Source organism: Seriola lalandi, unplaced genomic scaffold, assembly GCF_002814215.2.
Source record: "Seriola lalandi dorsalis isolate HSWRI2012SDOR001 ecotype SW California unplaced genomic scaffold, Sedor1 jcf7180002054678, whole genome shotgun sequence".
Classification (NCBI taxonomy): Eukaryota; Metazoa; Chordata; class Actinopteri; order Carangiformes; family Carangidae; genus Seriola; species Seriola lalandi.
Genome location: NW_019525231.1, coordinates 21,261 through 45,336, shown reverse-complemented (window position 1 = coordinate 45,336; position 24,076 = coordinate 21,261). Strand labels below are relative to the sequence as shown.

At 39.2% G+C, this 24,076-nt stretch overlaps 1 protein-coding gene across 1 annotated transcript in view; it reads right to left on the bottom strand.

The window, feature by feature from the left end:
* The window catches only part of LOC111666634 (neuronal acetylcholine receptor subunit alpha-7-like), a 47,691-nt gene that overhangs the window by 10,114 nt on the left and 13,501 nt on the right, over nucleotides 1-24,076 (bottom strand). Inside the window, exons 2-6 of the mRNA XM_023422013.2 lie at nucleotides 23,439-23,578; nucleotides 16,237-16,281; nucleotides 12,281-12,390; nucleotides 3,019-3,098; nucleotides 2,060-2,227 (exon numbers count right to left, since the gene is read on the bottom strand). Of these exons, the coding sequence (XP_023277781.1) occupies nucleotides 2,060-2,227; nucleotides 3,019-3,098; nucleotides 12,281-12,390; nucleotides 16,237-16,281; nucleotides 23,439-23,578 (543 nt within the window). The remainder of the gene's footprint in view (nucleotides 1-2,059; nucleotides 2,228-3,018; nucleotides 3,099-12,280; nucleotides 12,391-16,236; nucleotides 16,282-23,438; nucleotides 23,579-24,076) is intronic.

Genomic DNA, 24,076 nt, shown 5'->3' with positions numbered 1-24,076 from the left:
GGGGGGTGGGGGGGGGGTTGTGTATTCACTGGCATGGGCATGGGTATGTTCTGAGGTACCAGGACAGTGTGTGTTCTTGGCCAGCCTGCCGCCTGGCTGTGCCTGAATTAAGTGAACCATCCCTGGGCCAGCTGTCACCACACACACCCATGGCTTCCCCCTTCATTCCCCCAGCCAGCTGGGTCCGCTGACTTTGTGTGTACGCGTGTTTGTGTGTGAATATGAACTCTTCTGTTGCCCTCTGATTAACACACAAAATTAGGTTAGAGATGATGAGAGTTCTTCATTTGCACACACACACACACACACACACACACACACACACACACACACACACACACACACACACACACACACACACACACACATACACATACACACAGAGACAGAGAGAGAGAGAGAGGGAACAAAGAGAAAGAATCAGTATATTTATATTTTTCTTGAACTTGTCAGTCTTTCTCTGTCTTTGTTTCTTGGGAAAAGAGAGAGAGAGAAACTGACAGGTAGGGCGGACAGAGTTTGAGAAGCTAGGACCAAGAAAGAAACAAGGTAACACAAGGAATAATAAAATGAGCTGCTGGGAATGGTGGGAAATCCCAAGTTGCTGCTATGACATGCCTAGCAACAAAATAAATCCTCTAAACAATGAGAATCACTCAGCCCTTAGTCCCATAATTCCCTGACTGCCCACTGTTTACTGACTCAAGACAGATCACTGACAGATACATGGTACGGAAATAAGCAAAGATATCACATCAGGAATCAATTGCAATGTAAATTACTTAAAGAAACGTAAAACTTTCTTTAAGAAGGCACCCAACTTTCATGTAGGTTTTGGCCTTTTTGACCGAAACAACAAATTTAACTTACAAATGTAGGTTTCTGAGCTGCAGTAAAACAAACCTGTTGGTCATGTATTTGAAATTGGACTCATCTTATATTAATTAGAAAGAAGGTTTGAGTTTTCCTCATGAAATGCATTTATATAATAAATTAAAGGGTATAAGAGTCCAAGATTTCATCAACTGGAAGAAACGGTGTGGATACAGCTGCACTAAACAGCAGTAATATTCTCCAGGCTATCAGCAGCACTCTTTAACCAGGACTGATAGATAGGAAAATGTCAGTGAGAATGGCATCTTACCAGGAAGCTGACATTACTGAAACACCTGCTGTCAGAGCTGGGTGACACTGACTGGATGTCTTTACTCCCTGGAATATGACATGAAGGACCTGATATTGAAGTCTCTCTGTCAGACTCTTTATCAGTCTTTCAGATTCAATTTGATGCTCAGGCATATCCTGCAAATACTCATATGTAATTTTAATCCCTCTCAGCATGAGCCCTCACACCTCATTATGCCTCTGCGCCGGCGACAGCCAGGGCTGGAGGCATTATGTTTTCGGGTTGTCCATCTGTCCATCTGTCCCGTTCTCGTAAACGCGATATCTCAGTAACTCCCAAAGGGACTTTCTTCAAATTTGGCACAAACATTCACTTGGACTCAAGTATGAACTGATTTAGGTTTCGGTTGTCAAAGGTTACTGTGACCTCATAAAACACGTTTTTGGCCATAACTCAGAAATTCATACATTAATTATGACACAATTTAATACAAACGTAATCAAAAAAGTGATGAGATTTTATATCCAATTGGTCAAAGGTCAACTTCACTGTGACATCATAATGTTCTGCAAAAACACTTATTCAATGCTGTAACTCAGGAAGGGAAGATTGTGACCATATTTCCTGCAACTTGGCTGATTGGTGGAGGTGATAATTCTAGGCTTATATGTTATGTCAGCATAGAGATTCTTTTCAATTTGTTTTTGTACCCAGTTTGCTGTAATAAACAGCTCATTTAAAACTCTTTTCACTCACCAGGTAATTGTTAATTTGTTCTAAATTAACCACTTTTTGGTAAAACACACAAATTTTGGAAAAGCAATGAAAATCAGTAATTTTGAGGGTGATCTCTCTGATTTCCTTTTTTGTTTTGTTTTACTGGTGTTACGTACCTGAATGCATCTTAATTTGCCTGTCTCTTATTCCTCTTACCTACGAGGTCCCACTCCCCATTGGGTATGTAGGTAGAGATGTCTACATCCATCATCTGGAGGTCCAGCAGCCAGCCGTTGTGAGTCCAGGAGCCAAACTTCAGGTCACACTTCTGCACATCAAATGGGAACCACCGTACGTCGATGTAGCAGGTACTCTTCAAGATGCCTGGAGAGATGTGTTTGAGAAAGTTACTTTTGAAAAAGTGCTTTATTTATTTTGATTCATAATTTGATTCATTCAAAATTAACTTCGGCATTTCACTTCCACTTGAGAAAAACTATTTTTGATGTATCACAGAGGAATTCATCAAATTGTCATCAAAACTACTAAGAATTTAACTGTAATAAAACATACAATCTAACAACTGATGAACTGAACTAAAAATAAGACCATTAATGTACACGCTTTCTTAGTAGTAGTAGTAGTCAGATTACTCATCACAGTACGTCCCTCCTCACTAATGGTGTGTAACAAACAAAACACAGTCACCATGGTTTTGGTTTGCAATAAGTAAAAATCTACTTTCACTGAGAAGTAAAAATCATAAGATGTACTCTATATGTAGGTTGTGTGTGGCTGCTGTTTCAGTAGTGTTCAGTGCCTGTGTCTCAACATGTGGCAGGTCCTATGATAAAAGCTGCAATAAAATGTACGTAGTTGAAGCAGGAGTTACATGTAACTTAGTCTAAAATCCTTTCAATTTTCAAAATTTAACCCAGTATTTTTGCCTGAAGATCACCATGCTTACTGGGAAAGTTGCACTCAGTGAGTTAAGTGAGAGTGAGGGGGTTGTTGTGATAATGTGATAATTATGATGACAGTGCTAATCGTGTTTGTGAAGACGACTGCGATCGTCACGTCTGATAATACAGCCACGTTAACAACAGTGAAAAAATGATATATGGGATATGTAACACACTGAAAAGACAAGACACAGAAGATCTTGAATGCATCACCTGGTGGGATGTACTGGCAGGCTCCTGAGGCATTAACCAGCACATTTGTATGGAACGTTGCATCAAACCTCTCATCAGCGCTGCGGGCAGAGAAGAGTGCTTGGATATAACATTAAAACAAAAATGGAGCATTTAGAGCAGGTTCAAGGAAATAAGAAAGGCTGAGAGAAAAAAACTGAGAGAGAAGTTAAAAGCCAGAGGTCGTAGAGTTGAAAGTAGAAAGGTAAAAACAGATGCAAAGAGGAACCCAGACGATAAACAGCAGGTGAAAATGAAGGTGACATAGAGATACGAGGGGGATTAGTGTTGATCTACCCAGACAGGGTTTAATTTTGCTGATCATCGTAAACAAACATGGTTGTCTGCCATCAAGACGTCCTTCAAACAAAGGGGCATTATGTACCTAAACCAAAGTACGGACATCATAATCAGAAAATTACACATTTTTCACAAGGACAAAAATAACCCCCCAGAAAATTACTACATCTGTGTTTTTCTGTCAGAGAGTAAAACCATAGGGCTGTACATATCTGGGAACAGATGTTCTTATAGTTGTAATATACAAATATTGGGGACAGTCAGGGCTGTTGTACAGTAAAAACAAACATAGAAACATTTCGTCCCGGTTAATTCAATACCTTGAACAACAGTTTTCTGAGGGACAAATTTCAAAAGACATTCAGTTAACAAGTATTCATTATCAGAAAAGCACTGAAGTGCAGTTCCCGGCACTGAGGCCACACAGACCTATGCATTGGTTGTTTAAATCTGAATCTGCATTAAAATACATATAGTGACGAACAGTTACAGTGACCATGATTTTTGGAGGAAACCTAAAGGAATTTTAGGGCTTTCAACAAAAATAATTCAGGCTCATGGCCACCAAGTAATAAGCAGTAATTTTTTTATCATGTTGCTGTAGCTCTATCTCACACCTGACATACACGTCTTTCATCTAAAGTAGTTATAGCAGTTTATGTCCACACCTTCAAGAAATAAGGTCAATTCTGTGCGTAAACTAAGTCCCATAAAGTGAAATTGAAATATGTTAAGAACTTTTTAACCAAGCAGCATGGCTCTGAATGACTGTGATCCCTTGTTTTTTTTTTCCTCTTGCTATCATGACGTTAATGTTTTCTAATATTGAATAAAATATCTGGACAACTGTTGGACAGATTGCTGCACATACTGATGCCCCCCACAGAGTGAGATGCAATCATTATCCGGTCCCCTAAACCTTTCATCACAGAATTTGACTTTGTCCAGTACTTTGATTTATGATGAACTACCAGAAAAGCTAATGACATTGCCTTCAGCCACATCTGTACTTTATTTTATTGCTAATTAGCAAATGTCAGCATGCTAATGTGATGGTGAACATGGCAAATATTAAAAGTTCTAATCATCAGTATGTTAGCGTTGGCAGTGTGAGCATGTCAGAAAGATGACATCAGCATTTAGCCCAAAGTACCAGTGTGCCTAAGCAAAGACGGATCTGTTCTGGTATTGTGCTGAATAATGGAACAGACAGGAGCTGATGAATGTACAAAAAAAAAAAATGTACAGGACTGAAAATAAAACTTTTTTGACAGATGTAATGAGACAGTAAAAGACTTCCTGTGATGGCAGGATAATATTCATTCAGAACTAGTATGGTATTTATTAATATCTTTCAGTATGCAGTGACCCCACAGGTACACTGTATAATGAATGCACCTCAATTTGAGCAATGAATGAGTGCCAGACAATAGTCTGACCCACACCATCATCTATTACTGCTACTACCATTTACACTATGAGACTGGAAGCAGAGGGAGAAAGTGAGGGGCATGCTGAAACTCTTCCTGAAGTCTTTTTGTTAGACAAGTAGAACATAAATTTTAGCAAAGTGCACTGGGACTGAGCCCAGAAGGCATATAACAGGACAACGCTTTACCCAATGCAGACTTATAGCTGCTACATCAATAATCTAAATCTAATAACTCTTTTCACTGAGCGTAGGGTGGAAAAACAAAGGGGCTGTGAGAATACTTTGGAACAGCTGCAATTGCTCTTATCCATTGCTGGGAATAAATGAACTAAATTAGCATTTAGTCTTGTAATGTTATTGTGAATATATCTACCTAACATATACATTAACTGGGTGGCATTAGCATTTAAAATGTGAAAGGATTAATTTCCTGTTCTAAAAACCATCTATCAAAACACAAATGCAGGAAACGGTGAATGTGAGAGAGGTTCTTTTAAATTAAAGTTCAGCCAATGCCTGGATTGGCAAACCTCATAGCATGGGAAGATTTATACCATGGCTACACAATAAATAACAAACTCACATAAGCATCATAGGAAATTCCTTGATGAATAACCTTAACCACATCTTAATCCAATCACTAAGTAGAACATGTTTCCAAAAGGTTATATGCCATGTGGAAAAGATAAGGGCATGATGAAGGTATTGAATCCTAACTGAGTCCTTTTGCCTGCACTGGGATTCACCAAGAACTTAACCTTTTTTAGATGTCACCATTAAATTAAAAACAAATTTGAAAGAAAATGATATGCTATCTTCTTACATAACAAATAATGCTGTCAAAAGGAGGATATCACCATAGTGAAGAGAAAGAACAAGAGATAATCGGCAGTAGAAGTGACTAGCCTACTAAAACCACTGAGTAATCAGTCATCAATATGGACATATTTCTTTAAGTGTGCTCCTAAAGAAATCCACAAACGCCTGAATAATAAAGTTTTATGCAAATAAAAGAAAGCCTTTCTCCTCCACCCTGGCAGAATACATATATCTAGAACATACTGCTTTAATACCCTCTGGCTCAATGAAATGGCATCACCTGCATTTACATTTAATTCCTGTAAAAACATTGCTAAAATATCGTCATCATCATCATCATCATCGACAGATGCTTTCAAAGCCAGGAAATACAGCACCATACAGTCTAGATTCTCAAGGAAAAGCATCTCTACATGTAAAGCAAACAGCTGGACAGAGAGATGATTTACATTATTTACATAAGAAACACAATGAAAGCAGGAAAGTCAGCCCCCTTCTGCGCCACCCTCCCAAGTGTCTGTAAATGGTGAAATATTCAAAATGATGCCTGGTACAGGACAAATGGTTCCTTTATTATTCATCTGAAAAGAGTTTTGGTTGCTGGGCTGAACAAGGCACATACAGAACATACAGCTGTCTACCTTTTAGATCCTCCACCAACTCTGAGAGACTACCCTGCTGTGGACTGAGAAAACAGACTATCCTGCATCTGTTATAGTGGAAACTTGTAAAACTCTGCACATTCTCTGCGAATGAAATAACATCCATCCATCCATTAGCTATAACGCCTATCCTTTGAGGGTGGCAGGAAGGGCTGGAGCCAATCCCAGCTGACATTGTGCGAGGGCAGGGTACACTGTGGACAGGGCACTAGTCTATGACATGGCTGACAAATAGAGACAACCATTCATGCTCACATTCATAGGCAATTTGGAGTCGCCAATCAACCCAACCTACATGTCTGTCAACTAAGGGAGGAAGGCACGATGAGAACATGCAAAATTCACACAGGCCCCAGCCGGCAGGTTCAAACCCAGAACCTTCTTGCTGTGAAGCGACAGTGCTAACCACTGCACCACTGTGCAGCCCTGAAATAGCATCAAGGACAAAAATTGACTTTTGTCCTATGGTGTTGTTTTACAAACTACATTATGATCAAAAAATATGTCTGTAGCTCCCGGGGTAGTGTAATGGACCTACCCAGAGACTCCGAGAAAGTTCTTTGAACTGCTGTTTGCTGTGTAGTCACACGTAGTCACGCAGAGTCACTCCTCTTGTTCTGCAGAGAAATCTCCAACATAGCAGCGCTCAGCCTGAGGCTTCTGACCTTTGGCATCTTCCCACTTCCTGGACCCCCTGAAGCTTCTTCCACACCAGAGAGCTGACTTTCCATGCTCCCAGAACCAGTTTTCACAGTCAGAGGTCAGGACACCAGGGCTTTCGCCATTCCCTTGATTGACAGGGCCCTGAACCGTACACCCAACCTTACAGGAGGTGGGCTTACATGGCACGGCTGCAAGCTTCCCTCCAAGGGTTGGCTCAAGTAGGGGACCTGAGGCAAGGTTGCTTGATCCAAAGGTTGCTCTTCAGACAAGGCTATGCATGAAACAAACAAGTTTATATGAAGTGTCAACCATGTTTAGAAGTGTTTATAGCTGCTAATGGCCACACTCCAGGGTGAGACAAAATAGCTGCTGAAGGGCAAGACGCAATGAATCTTACAAACAGGAAGAAGGGGCGTTCACAGTATAGCACCTCGCCAACTGTTGCCTGAAGTTGACGTGCTTGTCAGATTGTCAGTTTCAGAAAGTTTGAAAAATTGCCTTACGCTGCCCCCTGTATTCCAGCATGTGAAGTGCAGTTTGACAGTCTGACGTGTTTTATTTGTCTGGTCTGATCTGGTCCCGTTTGTGTTGCTTCAGGTGCTGACGAGACATGAAATAGTCCAGTTTGACTTACAGATCTATGAGTGTGAAGGCTTATCATACACCAAAGCTCTTTTGTCTTGACGATTGTGAGGCAAAGGGTAGATAGACGAACGTGATCGACCAGGCATTGCATTGGAACTCCTGTTGCATCTCCAGACTGGCCTCATCCACATTTATGCGTTTTTTCATGCAGACCTTTGGAAAGCCACACACACAGCTTTGTGAGATTGGCTTTGGGAATTGGTCAAATATTTTCATTTCATTATGAAACTGCTTTGGGACTAAACAGACTGTGGCAGAGGAGGTCAGTCGAGTAGGCGGTCCTTCACTGTGGCCCAGGGCGCATTTGCGTTCACATTACTAAAAGAATATGGCCACATGTGGCCCTGACCACCCCCAAATGTGGTTTGAATGATTGGATCTCATATGCGTCTTCAGTGCATCTTGGCTGGATTCACACATGTACTTAGAGTTGTCCATTTGTGATCAGATCACCCGAGATGGATGTAAATGCCAGGTCTGAACAGGGCCTAAATGATGTCCGGTTTTCCCCCTCTTTATGATGGTATTGTCATCATTCGAAACACCTAAACAACACTTTTGATTTCCATTCCGACAACACAAAGTTCATTGCTTTTTGTATATGTAAAAGCTGAGAATGACATAAATCTGCTTTATTCTTCATTATTTAAGAGGCTGTTTACAGGTTACATTTTTCTTTTTATACATTTTTTGTGTTTCTCATACTTTGTCCCTGCTGAAATCTTGATACTGCAATGACCTAATTTTCCCAATGGTAATAAGTGAAAGTAATTCTTATCTCAAGTTTTTAGTCGGCTTTCTTTCTTGGTTCCTTGCTTCATAAAAATAGAAATGTATGATTGTACTCATGATTTATACTGCATGCATAAGGAATGTCAGTTTCAATCTGGGTCTGTGTCAGGACTATATTGTCGTTATCGTTAGTGATCGCTGATCCCCACCGTAAGCTGCTTAATGTTCTCTATCATCCCTGTTAGACAGCCAAAATTCTCACTTTTTTCTCTATTTGTCTCTCTCTCTCTCTCTCTCTCTCTGTCTCACTTTCTCTCACACACGCAACTCGAGCTAAGCTGGAAATCTGTCATCCCCGCCACCCACCCCATTTATGAATCCTCAATCACCTTGAAGGTAGAGCTGCAAAGCCAGCGCCATCAATCAGCTTCAACTCTGCCTAGTATCGTGTTGTCTTTGCCTCATTACAGTGTGATCTTTTGGGTAAGAAAAAGACAGTATGTGTGATTCTGAGTAACGCAAAGGATTCATACATTAAAAACTACATACATATGCTCTGCTGGGGCTCGACAGTTTAAAAAAGGCCTACAATCTCACAACCTCTTTTCCAGTTAGTAACACTGTGAAAAAGCTGTTTTAGACACATAAACAGCAGCACCACACTCCACTTATTCCACTTATTCTTTCAAATGGAATTTCCTTGCACAGTAATTTGATTTATGTTTAGTAAGTCAGAACTGTCTTCCATCACTTTGCTGTGTGAAACTGGAAGAAAAGCTTGCTATTGCAATAACGTGACTAGACTGTAGCGCATCTGTTTTTTACATTTTTTTCCCCCTATTACTGAATTTTATCTAATGTACCTAAACTTGTACACTGTATATCTATCTTAGTCTTGCAGGTCCAAAAATAAATTCTGAAATCTTCCAGAGATATAAGAACTTAAAAATAGAAACTAGATTTCTGTGCAAGGTAAGCATATATAGACCTGTTTAAGACCTGTATCTTTTTTGTGCCTGGTAAAGTCATGTTGGGTTTTGCTGTTGTTTTTTCAGTACGTCAAAGCTGTTTTGTAGAGGGTAAATGTTTTCGATTTGTTTACCGTGTAGGCAGCTGTCTATAAATCTAATAAATATCTGAAAGCAGCTTGTGTCTGAGGACAAAATTGGGCTGAAACACAAAGGACTCTGGAAAATAATCAAGTCGCTCACTGGCAGACTTGGGAGGTCCTTGAATTGCTTTTAAAACGGAGAAGGTCCAAACCACGTTGTGAAAATCAATCTCACAAAACACCCAGCAACCTGAATTCTTTGTATCTTTGTAATCTGGCCAAGCAGCAGGAGAACAGGCAACAGAGCTTCATCTCCATCCAAATACTAGAAAGCCAAAATGGCTTAGTGGGTGGAATAGGACAGAGGTTCTGTTAGACCGACCTCTGAATCAAAGAAACCAACAAACTGCTCAAGAGACAGATTGTCTCTTTCTTACTATCAAAGTTCCACTCTCTGACAAAGGTATGAACAGATGCTAGCTCAGCCAGATGAATGTTTCCTCTGAGAGCTCAATATGAGTGACTCTGCTTCAAAGACATGGCGACGATGTTTAAAACAGATTTAAAATATTGCATATAAATAAAGGTACAATACAGAAATTAAATAAAGTTGATATACAGTAATTCTTCTCAGACTGGACATTATTAGACATTTTCAATGGCTTTTCTGTTGGCATTTCCAACCAGTTGACGCAGTGCTTTCAGTAGGCCAATTTCTACAGCACTGCCCATTACAGGCAACAGATGCAAAGCCCCTGGGAGTTATGGTTTATGTCCTCCCAGAGGGAATCGGCTCAATCATCTCATTAAATGGGGCAGTATCCATGTGTGAAATTTCATCTGGGGACAATGTCTATACACTGTGTTATTGGGTAAACAGAGCCCAGGCAATCTAGAGTATCTGCCCATGTATAACAGAAAACAAATTGGTGTAGAAGAGGTAAGAAAGGAGAAGGAGAGGAGAGCAGAGGAGAACAGAAAAAAGTGACAGATTAACCACTGTGCTGATCGCGCCTGTGGCCAGTAGGTACGGTTACAATTAGCAACTGAGCTTTTATTATTCGTCTTTCTTCATCCACTGCTTCGAGTCAATATACTTTATTAAATAACCACTCTAATTCATGAGAGTAAAACTACAGTGTGGGTGATTTTAAATGCAAACGGGTGAATTAACAAATGGCTCTGTCAGTACAGAGTAGAAATCCTGTACGCCTGTGGAGCAAGGATTTCATTTGACCAGTAAAATGACCAGTTAATGCCTAATTCTGATGTGACATTATAAAATATTGAATATAATTTCCTGTGAATCATTTGTACGCTTTTTACATGACTATTTTAGTTGTGGAATATTCAAGTGGATATTTAGAACTGAGATCATTAATCAATTAATGATTAGCTGATAAACAGGAGAATAACTGCAATTATTTTAATGATTGATTAATTGTTTATGTCATTTTGTGAGTTTAGAATTTTTAAGATGTTCTGTGACGTCTTGTCAAAAATGAGTTCTGTACATGGATTAACATTTTGTGTAGGTTTAGTTTTAGGCATTAATGGCGCTGAAATTTGAAAAAAGGAAACATTCTATCTCCAGAATCAATATCTAATTTGCTGCAAAGTACGTATGTATGTTTACAGGCAGCTGCTACTTTGGACAATAAAACAGAACTTCCCTGTCTGTCAGAATGTGAACCACTCAGATTGCAGATTGAACCAAGGTCACAATTAGGGATGGGTATCGTTAAGAATTTAACAGTACTACTACTTGTATTGGTACCACTTATCGATCCGGTACTTTAACGGTACTGTTATCTTTTTTTTTTTTCATTTTGTAAGAAAAAAACAAACCAAATGAAGAATAGTATTAACATTGCTTATTTTGTATGTTAGTTTGTTAAGCATTGCTTAACAAACTAACAAGAAAAGAACATTCCCATAACAATCAGATAGCTATCGGTTACTTTTCATCATTAACTCGTGTTTGTATAATTTAATTTACTGTGTGTGGCTCCAGGCTGCAGCATACAGAACACACATGACACAACGACGCATGAACTACAAGCTAGTCGGTCGAAAACTGTGAACTGTACGTTTTTCCATCTGTGTGTAACAGACTTTCACCAGATGATTCCAGAGATCGCTTGTGTTTCTGCTCTTAAATTCAAAAGACTGAACCACACTTGAAAACATTTAGCTCTCTCTGCCATTGACACTAAGAGCAGAGTATGTGTCCCTGTGCTGCACTGTGCTCTGGCGTAAGACACGAAGCTGCCCCCGCCCCTCACAGAGAGAGAGAGACAGAGAGACAGAGAGAGAGAGGTCTCGCCTCTGGGTTGGCAACAGTGAAAATGCGTCATTCATAGACGAATGTCTTAATCACAAACAGAGTTGGTGAGATAGAATGCGCTTTATGCCCTATGTTTTAAAAAACAGGAAATCTATTTTCTTAATTTCTCAAGTACTGAGTGTAGAACCGATAACGTCAGCTTATCGATACTCTGGTCTTCAGCCCTGGGGCCTGTTTAATTTTGGTTTTTGTACTCATCCCTAGTAACAATTCAATCAAGCAAAAATGCCAAACATTTGCTGTTTCCAGCTTCTCTTTTTTTTCTTTTTCTTTATCATATATGACAGTTAACTGATAATCTTTAAGTGCAAGACTTGTCTTTTGACAAATTGGGCAATTTTAAGACACCGTTTTAAGAAATGATATTAGCCCTTTTATAGCTATTTTTGTAAACAAAATGATTAATCAAGAAAATAACAGAACTATTTATTTATTGATGATGAGTTTAATTTTGAGTGTTTTTTTTTTTTGGGGTTTTATTTGTTTCATTAGTCACTCTGTCTAAAGTCTCTTATCATCACATTGTGTTGGACACTGAGTAAAAAGGATTCGGCTGTTTAAAAGTCTTGGGGCACAAGGCAGCTTTAACATACCTGTTGTAGAGGAGGATATCTGGAACCCATATCAGATTAGAAGGGAAGCGAAGGTTCTGCACCCCGGGGTAGCTCTCTGGGTTCCATGAAAGGTAAATATCTGTCCAGTACTGACAGAAACAATGGACAGAGAAAGTCATCAAAAAAGGAATTCATTTAAAAAGCAGCCAATGAGGTGAGGACATAAAAACAAGCACAAAAGACAGGATTATAAAAGTTCAGTGAGAGTCTGACAGACAAGGAGCCAAATGCCAAATTTAAGGCTCTTTTTACTATAGTCTGCTTTTGGCCATGCAAGCCAATTTGTTGCTGTTGTTGTTGTTAATCTCGTGTTTGGCAAGACAGCACATTAGCAACCTTCACAGCTCTGACAGCAAGACGTGTTTCACAGCTTAAATAGTGTCGGTACTATGACACACACACTGCATACATAATTTGAGCATCATAACATCGTTCCTTAAAATACATTCTGGCACTTAATGGTAAAGTAAAACCAAAATGCATCAGAGCTCACTTTATAAAATCATCAGGAGAGTTCTTAGCTTGATCATAATTTTATGATCAACCTTAAACGATGAGAAATCTTTAACTGGCCCTTCACACAGGCTGATTTTCCAACAGCTGCTGGCTCTTACACTTTGTCTCCAGCTCTGATAATGAAGCCTGGCAGTGACACCTTGCCAAGCCGACAGTTGTTGGCACTGACCCCTGCACTCCCATTTGAGCCTGGGCTCATATTCAGCAAAGGGGTAACTGAGCCCAGCATCAAAGTGTTTAAAAGGACAAAGAGGGAGTGTGTGTTGTGTGCCGCCTCTGTGCCTCTTTTCATGACTTACAATGAGTAGCAAGATGATGTGTTATCTGTGGAACGGTGTGTGTGTGTGTGTGTGTCTGTGTGTGTGTGTGTGTGTGTGTGTGTGTGTGTGGCATGTAAGCACATTTGTGTGTGTTACTGTTGTGTCTTTCTATATGTGTGCGTGTGTATAGGAGCCACATATATCGATGGAGGCACTCAGATGCTGTAGCCAGAGGGCACATTCCCTATGGAGCAAACACAGTCCCCTTACTAATGTGGCCACAGCACTACGGTCACATCCGTTTGTGTCTACGTACGTATGTGTGTGTTCTTGCACATGCACAAGTGGACGTAACTTATGTGTGTAATGTGTATGTTGTGTTTCTGTGGGCGATAGTTTGTGCATGTGTGCATGTTGCTGCAAATCTATGTATGTGCGCCTCTGTCTAATGATTTTACAGTCGACACAAAAATGATATTCTCTTCAAAGAAAACCACCTAAAGTGTTATCTGTGAGCCTCGGCGGTTTGGTGCTAGAGAGCCTCCTTTTCATGTTTGTTGGCTGGGAAAGCACAACTAACAGCCAACAGAACAAATCACAGCTCAGTAACTTTGTAGTCTGACAGGAACAGATGAGGAGGACACTAGGCTACGTAAGGTAACAACTGTCTAAGAATGGGTTTGGAGTTACATAACAGCAATTGAAGCAAGTGTCACTAATTTGAGACAACAAGGTTCTTATTGAAAGAGTGTGAAATTTATTGTCTGAATGTAAGACTAAGGCTGACACATGTTAGGGTGTAGGATATACACACATTCAAGAACATAACAGGTAAAATTATTGTATTTAGCAATTGGTTTTAATTGTTTTTTGTTATTTATAATGACCGTCTATGCATCTTTGATGTGCATGTACCCCCCCTCCAAACAAACTTGTAGCCTTGTTAGCCAGATCAGTCAAAATACTGCTAATTAGAGGGATAATTGGATGATAAATTGCTCTTAAATCATTACTTACAAGTTTACTTATATGTTTTTCTTTTCCATGAAACTACACGTAAATTCCAAAAAATGATTTGGAACACTTGTATGTAAGCCATCACTGTATAAGCCATGTTGATTTATGGATCAGAGATATCTGCCTTCACCCAAAAATAGTGGAAGTGAATGAAATTTCACAAAGCTGGAATGTGTTTTACTTTCCAGAAATTAGTTTCCCACTTACACTAGATAACCCCACTGTAAACAATATCTTCAGTAGAAAGTTGTTCCAGTGAAAACTCTTGACAGCATCAAGTTATCAAAAGGCGCAGTTTCTGGAGAGTCACATTGCGTGGGTTTTTATTTTCTGTACTACAAACAATTCCATTCACCAACATTATATTGAGATGTAGGCAGGAATATCTGAGGCAGAGTTCTTAAAATCTGGGTGGAATAATTTTTTTGGGTGATTTCAGTGATAATAATAACACATAATAAGCCATAAAAGCTGGGTGTTGAGGAGGACACTAATACTCAGTTCTTAGAAAATGTAAGCTCATTTCAATTCTCACAGTTAGAAACCACATGAAATCCTATCCATTGGGATGTGGGACATTCATTGCCTGATAAACCTGTAATCCTAAAATCCCCCTCCATGTTGGGGAGGCGAACCTGGCCCTTCTCCGTCTGTGACTGTGAGCTAGTTAATGTACTTCTCAGGTCTCCTTCAAAATCTGCTGCATCTGCAAAGCCCCCTTAAGCCATTACACCACAGTGGGTGCCAGTATTAAAGAGGTGGCTTCCTGAATAATTGATTCATTCATAACTTGTAAGCCAGTCAGCAGCCAACTCAACCTGACTGAACGTAGGCTGTGACATCCTTAACGGGCTATTCTGACTGAGGCTGCTGTGATAATGAGGATGCTGTAGCTACCCGAATGACCTGATAACATTTTCCTCAAGGTACTGAGCATTTTAATGCATATTTCTTGTACCATAAACTTAAATTCAACTGTCTTTAATGTGATAGATGTGCTGTATCTGAGCTAAGTAGCTTAGTTCCACATGCTTAGATGGCACTACATGGATGCTGTTAGGAATCTGACAACTGACTATTCACTAAACCTAAACCTTTATTCCCCGAACAGCGATTTTTTTCAATCCTAGGTTAGCAACTGACAAACATTGGATTTCTCTGCTGTAGTGGTGTCAAATGGGCTGTTGTAAGAACCACACTCAGTAGCTAAGAAGGTTGGGCCTTTCCAAAACCTAAAATGGATTAAACATTGTGTTTATCTGCTCGAAACACTGTTAGCTGCGGTTGTTAGCATGTTTGGCTAACTGGCTTAATACTTACAATAGTAAACAAGCGACACCTTAAGGCCAAAGATTTAGCATATCATTAGCTAATTGCATTAGTGACAGCGTTTTCAAGTCACGGAGCTAAAATTAGCTTCATTAGCTTGCTGTTTAAGGAATTAAATAGAATTTCAATTGTAAATCTGCCACTGTTGTCACTGTAAACTGCATATGTGCTGTGCCAGGAAAGCAAAGCTTGACAGGCAGAGACACAAACTCAACACGTCATTTGTTGTAAAGTAAATGTAAAATTTAACAGGTTAAAGGTAAGAGAAAGTAAGTGCGAGAAATGTCTTGAAAGATATATCTTTGAAAACCTAATTTGTTGTCTTGTTGGGATATTTTTATCGCCATCCCTGTGTGATATAGTTTATAATGTCTGTAAATCTTATATCATGCTATTACTAAATATTATAAAATAATAAATAATCCACTATAATCCTTTTTGACACAAGCTGATGCCACTGCCTTTGTCACAGCGAAAGAAAACAAGCGCTTGCATTGAAACTGTTCTGACACTGGCTAACCTAAGGGTCAGAATTATATTTTACATTTTGTCACATGAGGCCCAGGAGATTCACTGCGATGTATTAACTTGTTTTTTCTGTCACAAAACAAAAGGCTATTTTTTGCATCTTTAAATCATATCATACCTGGCTCTATGCCTTCAAAAGCAGTCAGGTGTGAACTCTTTTTAAAAAATGAATGAATGGCAGAGCCCACAGGACAAAAACATTGCACACAAACACCTTCCAAAAATATACTAAATGACAATTATCACACAGTGATCACACAAAAAGTGCTTGGAGAGGAGACGTACCAGCTGCAGCCAGGCATTTGTGATCAACACTTGGTTCTTTTCATCCTGGAGGGAAACAGCAGGAGAGAGAGAATGATCAGAAGGCAGTAGACATGGCTTTACAACATATTCTGCAGGGAGAGAGAAAATAAAAAAAATAAATAGTAAACATGAGGTGAGATTATGGGACAGATCAGCAATCATGGCGAACTGCAAGGCAGATGACTCAGCTGGCGTGATCTCTGAATGACAATGATGCACTCCAGCTTTTTGCTCTGTTATGAGATTCTTGTAATTTAATGCAACAGAATTCATGTTTGCCATTTAAAAAAAAAAAAAAAAACTTAAACAATACAACAATGTTAAAAAGACAAAAAAGGTCAAACAGCAATTTGTGCAGGAAGCAGACAGTGATGCTGAGCAGAAAGGATGCGGCTCTTCAACAAACAGATGAGTTTACAGTAAATTATATTAGCGTCATGAAAACAGAAATATACAGTGGCTGCAGCTGCATTTCAGGATATTTCACAAGGGTCAGCTCGTGGTCAAACGGACAGAGAGAAAAAGAGATGAGAGGACAGAGGCTGAGATAGTTCAAGAAAAAAATTGAAAGATGACAGAAGCAGAGGCACAAGGAAGAAAACAAAACAAAAAAAAAAAATCTGCAGTAGGAATGGACTTCTTTGGATTGTGCTTTGCAGAATCCCACATGACAGCGACAAGTATTGCTCCTTGTTGCACACTGGTACGCTGCATGTCTGACACGTTACACTCGCTCTTACCCCTGAAAATATGTGCAAACTGCCTTCATGGACTAGTCCTATTTCATTTTCATGGAATCACTGGAGTGACTTATCACGTTATCTTCTACCCATGACTGATGCTGGAATAACACCGCCAGCTCAACCCTCTGAAAACTTTTCTTTTAATGTTACTGTGGTAAAATCCAATCATGAAATCAATTTGCTCATTTTATTTCTTTCTCTGTCTCATCCCACCAGACCTAATCTACTGTATAGTTTTCTATCTTATCACAAAGTTTTATACTCTTCTCACTTGCTTCACGCTGCTTGTTTCGCTCCCAGGACTGGACGAATCAGACTTGTTCCTTTGTTGTGAGACACTCGCAGAGGAGTGCGCTTTGATTTGACCTTAGCTGTGCACAAGGTAGTTGAATTAGTTGTCTTCACATGGGAACAAAAGGGACAAATAAGTGTCTCAGGAAAGGCTTCGCTGTAATGAACATGTTCTAAAGCATGCAAAATCACCAGTGTGGTTCATTTAAAAGTCTTTGAAGAGAAAATCTGTAGCATTAAATTAGATTATAGAGCATAAGCCTTATCACTGCACCACTGCCACTGTACAAAACACAGTTTTTAGACTTGATTGTGATATTTCTTTTACCCAGACACCTCAGTTTTTTAACCACATAAGGAGGATTGATTTGCTCTGGAAATGAAAGTAAGATGAGTTTAGACTAGAGACCATCATCAGCACTCATCCCCTCTGCCACTAGATTAGGTACACCTAGCTCAGTTCAGGTTTTTGTAAACTTTTGAGAGATGTTGAGTAAACTTTGGAGTAATTTTGGAGGCTGCAGCTTTACTGCTGTTGACCTTTACTGCATTATACTGAGAGATGTTTAATATTTTTTTCCTCATTGATGTAAATGGGGTGGACAAATGTATGCATATGCTTGCAAATATAGTTCAGTGCATAATTGCAGCTTCAAACAGTTGCCAACTACTAGTCGGATACATCTGCATAAATATGTATCATTTAATTTTTGTAAAAGCATTGATTTGATTATACTGGTACTTGGTATTTAATTCTTTATTATTTAAATTGTGAAAGTTTATTCAACGAAACCTGCATATTTCAAAGACTAAAAGCAGATAAATCAGGGTCATCTACGCCTCAAAGAAAAGGAGTGGTCGTTCATAAATTGAGTTTTGATCTGATTACCCTGAAAAGGATTTATATGAAGTTAAACATGCCCTTATATACATACAATAGTTATGTTTACATACAGTGTTTTTCTCCAAAATGTAGTGTTTACATTGTTGAGGTGTAGTGGAGAAAAGTATCCAAGTACATTTGCTCAAGTTTTGTATTAAGTAAATCTTTGTAGGTACTTGTGCATGAGTATTTCTGTTTTATGCTACTTTATACATCTACTATATACATATTCACTACAGAGACAAATATTGTCCTTTTAACTCCGTTATATTTATTTTACAGCCATAGTCACTAGTTATTATTCAGATGAAGATTTTAGTAAACACTAAACAAACTTATAAAATGCAATGCTTTGCTTATAGAGCTTAGACCAGTGGTTTTCAATCTTTTTCACTTGTGACCTCTTATACAAAAACAGTGTGTTGTTGGGGTCTCTTATCACATCATAGATGTGTAGAGTTGTTAACGGTTCCACCACAGAGGCAGACGGTTTCATTTAACTACATGTTTGAGGCACCAAGAAGTCTGCCTTTGTAGTCACATTTTGTTGGCACGTTGTTGCCACCAGCTGTCAATCAATTGAATTGCGTGAATCCGACTGAAGGATATGAATCTCACCACCCACTCTTACATGATACAAACAAAACAGGAAACCCACTTGTAAAAACATTGCTCCATAGTGCCACTAGTGGTCAAAAACCCCACAGGGGTATCATAACCTTTAACTGACTAAGCTTGTATAATTGCAGGTATGAGCTTAAGACCTTGTTGCTCTAACAGCAGCTCGGATAAGATGAATTAGAAGCTGGCTTTGAAACCTGAGAAATCCAGGCTGTTATCATTACCATCATCATCATCATCATCATCATCACTTAATCAGCTCAGCTATTAATTGGTCATCCTCCTATGAAGAATTAGGTTTTCATGGCGTGTAAAATTTTCCATCTCTTGTCCTCTTTTTGTCTGGCATCTCTCAGCCCTCTGCCGAGGACACAGACAGTGATGCAATGGAAATTTTAAAAATTGATAAATTATACACTCAGGTTTGGTGTCACCACAAATTGAATAACCAATAAAATCAATATGAATCGTCTTCTATTCATGTTCTTTTAAAGATATTTAGTTGACTGTAAGTCACTCCTTTTGTACGTAAAATTTCATTAACTTTCTGTATCATTGTTGGTGTATGAGAAACTTCTGAAGGTGCTTAAACTCTGTCTTCAGTGACAAGCGAGTAAACTCACTGCTCTTACTTCTCCTTGTAGTAAAAATCGATTCTCACACAATCGCCGCTCCTCTCTGTCTCTCATCCCTGCCTCCTCACCTCCTCCATGACTCCCTCCATGCTCCAATCTTATCTCCACCTGTCCTTTCTGATATGTCCCTCTTTTAAACCTTCTCTCTCCGCTGCTGAAAAAGAACAGGCTCCCATTGTGCGCTTCACAAAGCAACATTTTTGAGTCCTATTGGTGTGCGATCTAGCACGCAATCATGGAGATTTGGCTTAGCTTTGAGGTTGCTGGGTTTTTTCGCTCTATTTTGTGCCTGACCTCTCTTTTGTGGTGTTTTGCTGGATTTCGCTCAGCTGCAATGGGCAGTATCAGCCCTGTCACACACACTATAAACACTCTAATCTCCTCATAAATCTGCTCTGATTGGTTTTAGACAGATTGGCAAGGGATTGATGGACACTTGCATTCAGTGCAAGCTCCTCAACTGTTTTTTATTGCAAGTCTCTGACACCATTTGGCCAAGGACAAGAAAATGTTTTCATATGTATGTACAGTATATTGTTCCAGGAATTGCATTTCATCTATGGGATTCGTTCTGTTTTATCCCCAGTCAGGAACAAAAGCCTCCTACATCTTTTTCTTTCAATCTAGATCAGTGTTTCAAGCAGAGTGAATCAACAAACAGTGAAGAAAAGAAATCCTGAAATCATGAATCTCAGAATTCTCTATTGTGCTTCCTATGCATGGTTTCACCTTTGATTTTCATCAGTGTCCTGAAAAGGGGATCTTTAACAGAGCTTTGTGATGTGTGTGTGTGCGGAAGAACAGGATGCCCTCTTGTTCTAACAGTTCAACACATGTGGCTGCATTTCTGCTGCACCAGAAAAGACGCAACGCAACGACTCCAAATGAATGCTATCGCTAACTGTGTAAACAAGCAACTTTTTGTTTAGTTTACCAGATCAGCTTAAAAAAATACTGATATGTCAATGTTATATATGACAACTTTGTCTCTACTGCTCCCAAGTGGTTAAAAAAAAGAAGTTATTAAAAGTTACAGTATATTTAAATATAACTGTGAGGTGTAGAGGTGCTGATGCAGTAGCTGGATTTTGTTATTTTCAGACAGAGCCAGGCTATCTGTTTACCACTGTTTCCTGTCTCTGTGCTAAGCTAAGCTAACCAGCTACTAGTTATAGCCTTATTTTTGACATACAGATGTGAGAGTGGTATCTATCTTCTTATCTAAATCCACAAGAAATTAAATAAGGGTATTTCACAAAATGTCAAATTATTGTTTAAAGTAAAAGTAGCAATAAAAATAAAAAAACTTCCAATGTCACACAACTAAAAGTACATTGCATTGCTATGAGTGTTGTGATACTATTATATTTATATTCTTGAATTCTTATTATTGACTCATTAATATGTAAGTAGCATTTTAATGTTGTCGGAGGTTGAGGTGGAACTAGTATTAACTATTTTATACGCTCTTGGGTGGTTAAATACATAACAAAGCATTAATGTTTTATAAGCTCAACCCACCATATGTTTTATATATAAAATTCTAAACTGTAATTAGTAACTAAAGTAACTAGTACATAAAGCTGATTCACTGAAGTAAAAAGCGCAATAGTTCCCTCTAAATTGTATGGAGTGAAATATAAAGTTGCATAAAATGGAGATATACTCAAGTAAAGTACAAGTACCTTGAATGTGCACTTAAGAACTGCACTCAAGTAAAGTTACTTAGTTACATTCCACCACTGGACCATATCAGTTTCTTTGTCAGGTACATAAGGTTCATTGTGGTTCTTCATACTGGTTGGTGACCAGTCCTGTGCTCGTCTGTCAGTCTGTGCATCTGTCATTATTCATGGCCCATCCTGCTCCAGTTCCCCTGGTCAGAGAGTTAACTCTGAGCAGATGGAGGAATCAAAGGCCACATTACTCTCACATACAAGCACAACCAGCTTTACATTATTTACCACTGCCCAGTAAGCATTAATTCATATGGTCTTGCCAGCTTATCCATTATGTACTGAGTCAGCGAACAGTGTAGTTATCAACCTAACATAAGTAGCAAACACACACACATATATATATAAAACATATTCAATAACATATATTCAACAAATGTATGTTTGTCTTTGATCTCTGAAGATTCATGGCTAATGTATGAGGCTGCTTTCTAAACAAACCCCATCAATTCATCCGACAACTATACTGATTTCATTTGAGAACAGCACCTTTTGTTACTTGTAACATTAAATTTAAACCATCTTTCAAAACAAAAACGACTTAATAATCTCATATCCTGTCTCAAGACCACCATATGTTCTCTTTGGAGACTGCCTGGCCTCTTGACTGTGATTTGCGAGCTCAAGAATACATTAAAATGTTGTCTCATATGTGCTGTAGGAGTCTTCACCATATTAATAATAGAATGGGAATCCTATGTTACAGGCCAGCGTGCAGCTCTTAACCACCATGTAGTTATCAGGAGGAGACGTACACGTCTTGTGACAGGGCTGGCTCAGGGATGTGACGGGGTGTCGGCTTGGGTTTTTTGGATGAGCGCTCTGGCTATGTGGTGGGGCTAACAGGCAAGAGGTTATGTGTGGGTTTGTGTGAGGGTAGGTGCATGAGATGGGGAACAGGAGGAATACACGACAAAGTGCAGGGGCAAACACAGAAGGAACAAAACATAAAATTAGATGTGACAGAAAATCTACCCAAACCACAGAAGTGTCGATTTAAGAGCCGTGGGTTTGACATGAAAAAGAGTGACGAACGACTGAGAAAGGGAGGACTGTGGTCGCATTGAGCTAAATGGGGTTTCTGTGTGTACGTCTGGGTATGGTTTTGAGTGTGTTTTGGGGTGTAAAATGTAGGACACACAGATAAGAGCTGATGTTTTGAATTAAGCTTTTCTCTTAAGAAAACCATGTTATACATGAAAGAAGAAGAAACACAGGTATTATGTTTGGTTTTAGAGAGTTTACTTTAAGTGTTTAAAGTGTGTGTGTGTGTGTGTGTGTGTGTGTGTGTGTGTGTGTGTGTGTGTGTGTGTGTGTGTGTTCAGCTTAGAGTCTGACTGAATTGAACCAACAGTCTCAACATACGCATATGAGTCGTTGCATTAATTTGCATCACCCAAGTTAACTTGCTTCTAATTGGAGGTGCCTGGGTGGCTCACCTGGTAGAGGGCGTACTCTCTCTCACCCTGACTTTCCTGTCTCTCTCTCACTGTACTATATAAAGGCAGAACACCAAAAATAAGACTTTAAAAACATTACATTTAACTTCATATGGAATCACACTCCCTCTAAAATTCGTCCACATTCTGACTGAACACAGAGTAACGTCACAGTGAAGCAACCAGCAACCTCAGCTTAGTCATTTGTCATTCTGATAATTCATTATGGTAAACTAACCTGCCTGGCTGCAGCTTCATATTTAACAGACATGGCAAAAGTGTATAATTCATTTCATTTAACTCTCACTACAAAAAAGCAAATGTGTTTTTCCCAAAATGTTGAAATATTGCTTTCAAGAAAAAAAACAGGCAAAAAGTAAGAGGGCATACCTCAACACTGAGACTGAGTTATGTTGTGGAATGAAAGAAAAGACTGAGAGCCATAGTGCCACAAAATACCATAGGATCAAGGGGAGAGACAAAGAATTCGCTTTTTTAAAGACAAATATTCTCACTTGGTCGGGTGCTCCCGATGGTGAAATAAAGTTTTAAGTTCAGAGGAAAATGATACGGTATGTGCATTGGCATGAGCCACAGTCACTGCAGATAAATCAGATAGAACGCCTTTCACAAAAACAAAACAACAGAAACCTCGGTGTGAAAAAGGTTTCACAGAGATGGTTCAACTTAACTTCTTTAGCTCGAACTGTGTTGATTTCCAAAACAAATTCCACACACATCCTCGCCTCTCGACTGTGTCCTCGAGCATTCTCTGTACTCCACACTTAAAGGGAGACGAAAAAACACACAATCACACACACGCACACCCTCACCACATCAATGATTTGCAGCAGTGTGAGGCCTAGGTCCACCACGATGGGGGCTGAGTCGTTCTGGACGGGTCTCTCCAGCCGATTGTAGTTGACCATGAGGTCGTGGTAGAGCTTCCTCTGGTACATACCGCCATGACAACCTGGAAGGAGGAGAGTTAGGACATTGAAAATGGGAGAGGAGTTCCGAAGAGGAGATGAAAGGAAGGATTCCGGGGTGTTAGAGATTGTAAGAGGGAGAAAGAAGAAATATAGTTACAGGTGTTAAAAGGGACGGGGTACGAGTAACAGGTGAGAAGGAAGAAATGAAGGATTTGAGGTAGTAGTCATGGAGAGCACAATGATGGGAGGTACTGACGAATTTAAATTCTGCTGTTTGCATCTTTCAAGACTCAAGACTCAGTCAACCCAGTAGTTTAATAAAACAAAGTGTAAGTGTTCTCCCACACATATTAACACCTCTAATCTAATCAACACTATTATTGTAATTATTTAAAACATTGTTCTTGCGGTGCCAAATCCCTCAAGAAACCCTGATTAAGTCACGATATGCTGGACGTAATGAACACATTATTAACTCAGTGAATTTTAATTGTGTTGACTGTGCTTTCTTTTTGTTTCTCCTGTGTTCATTAGGCCTC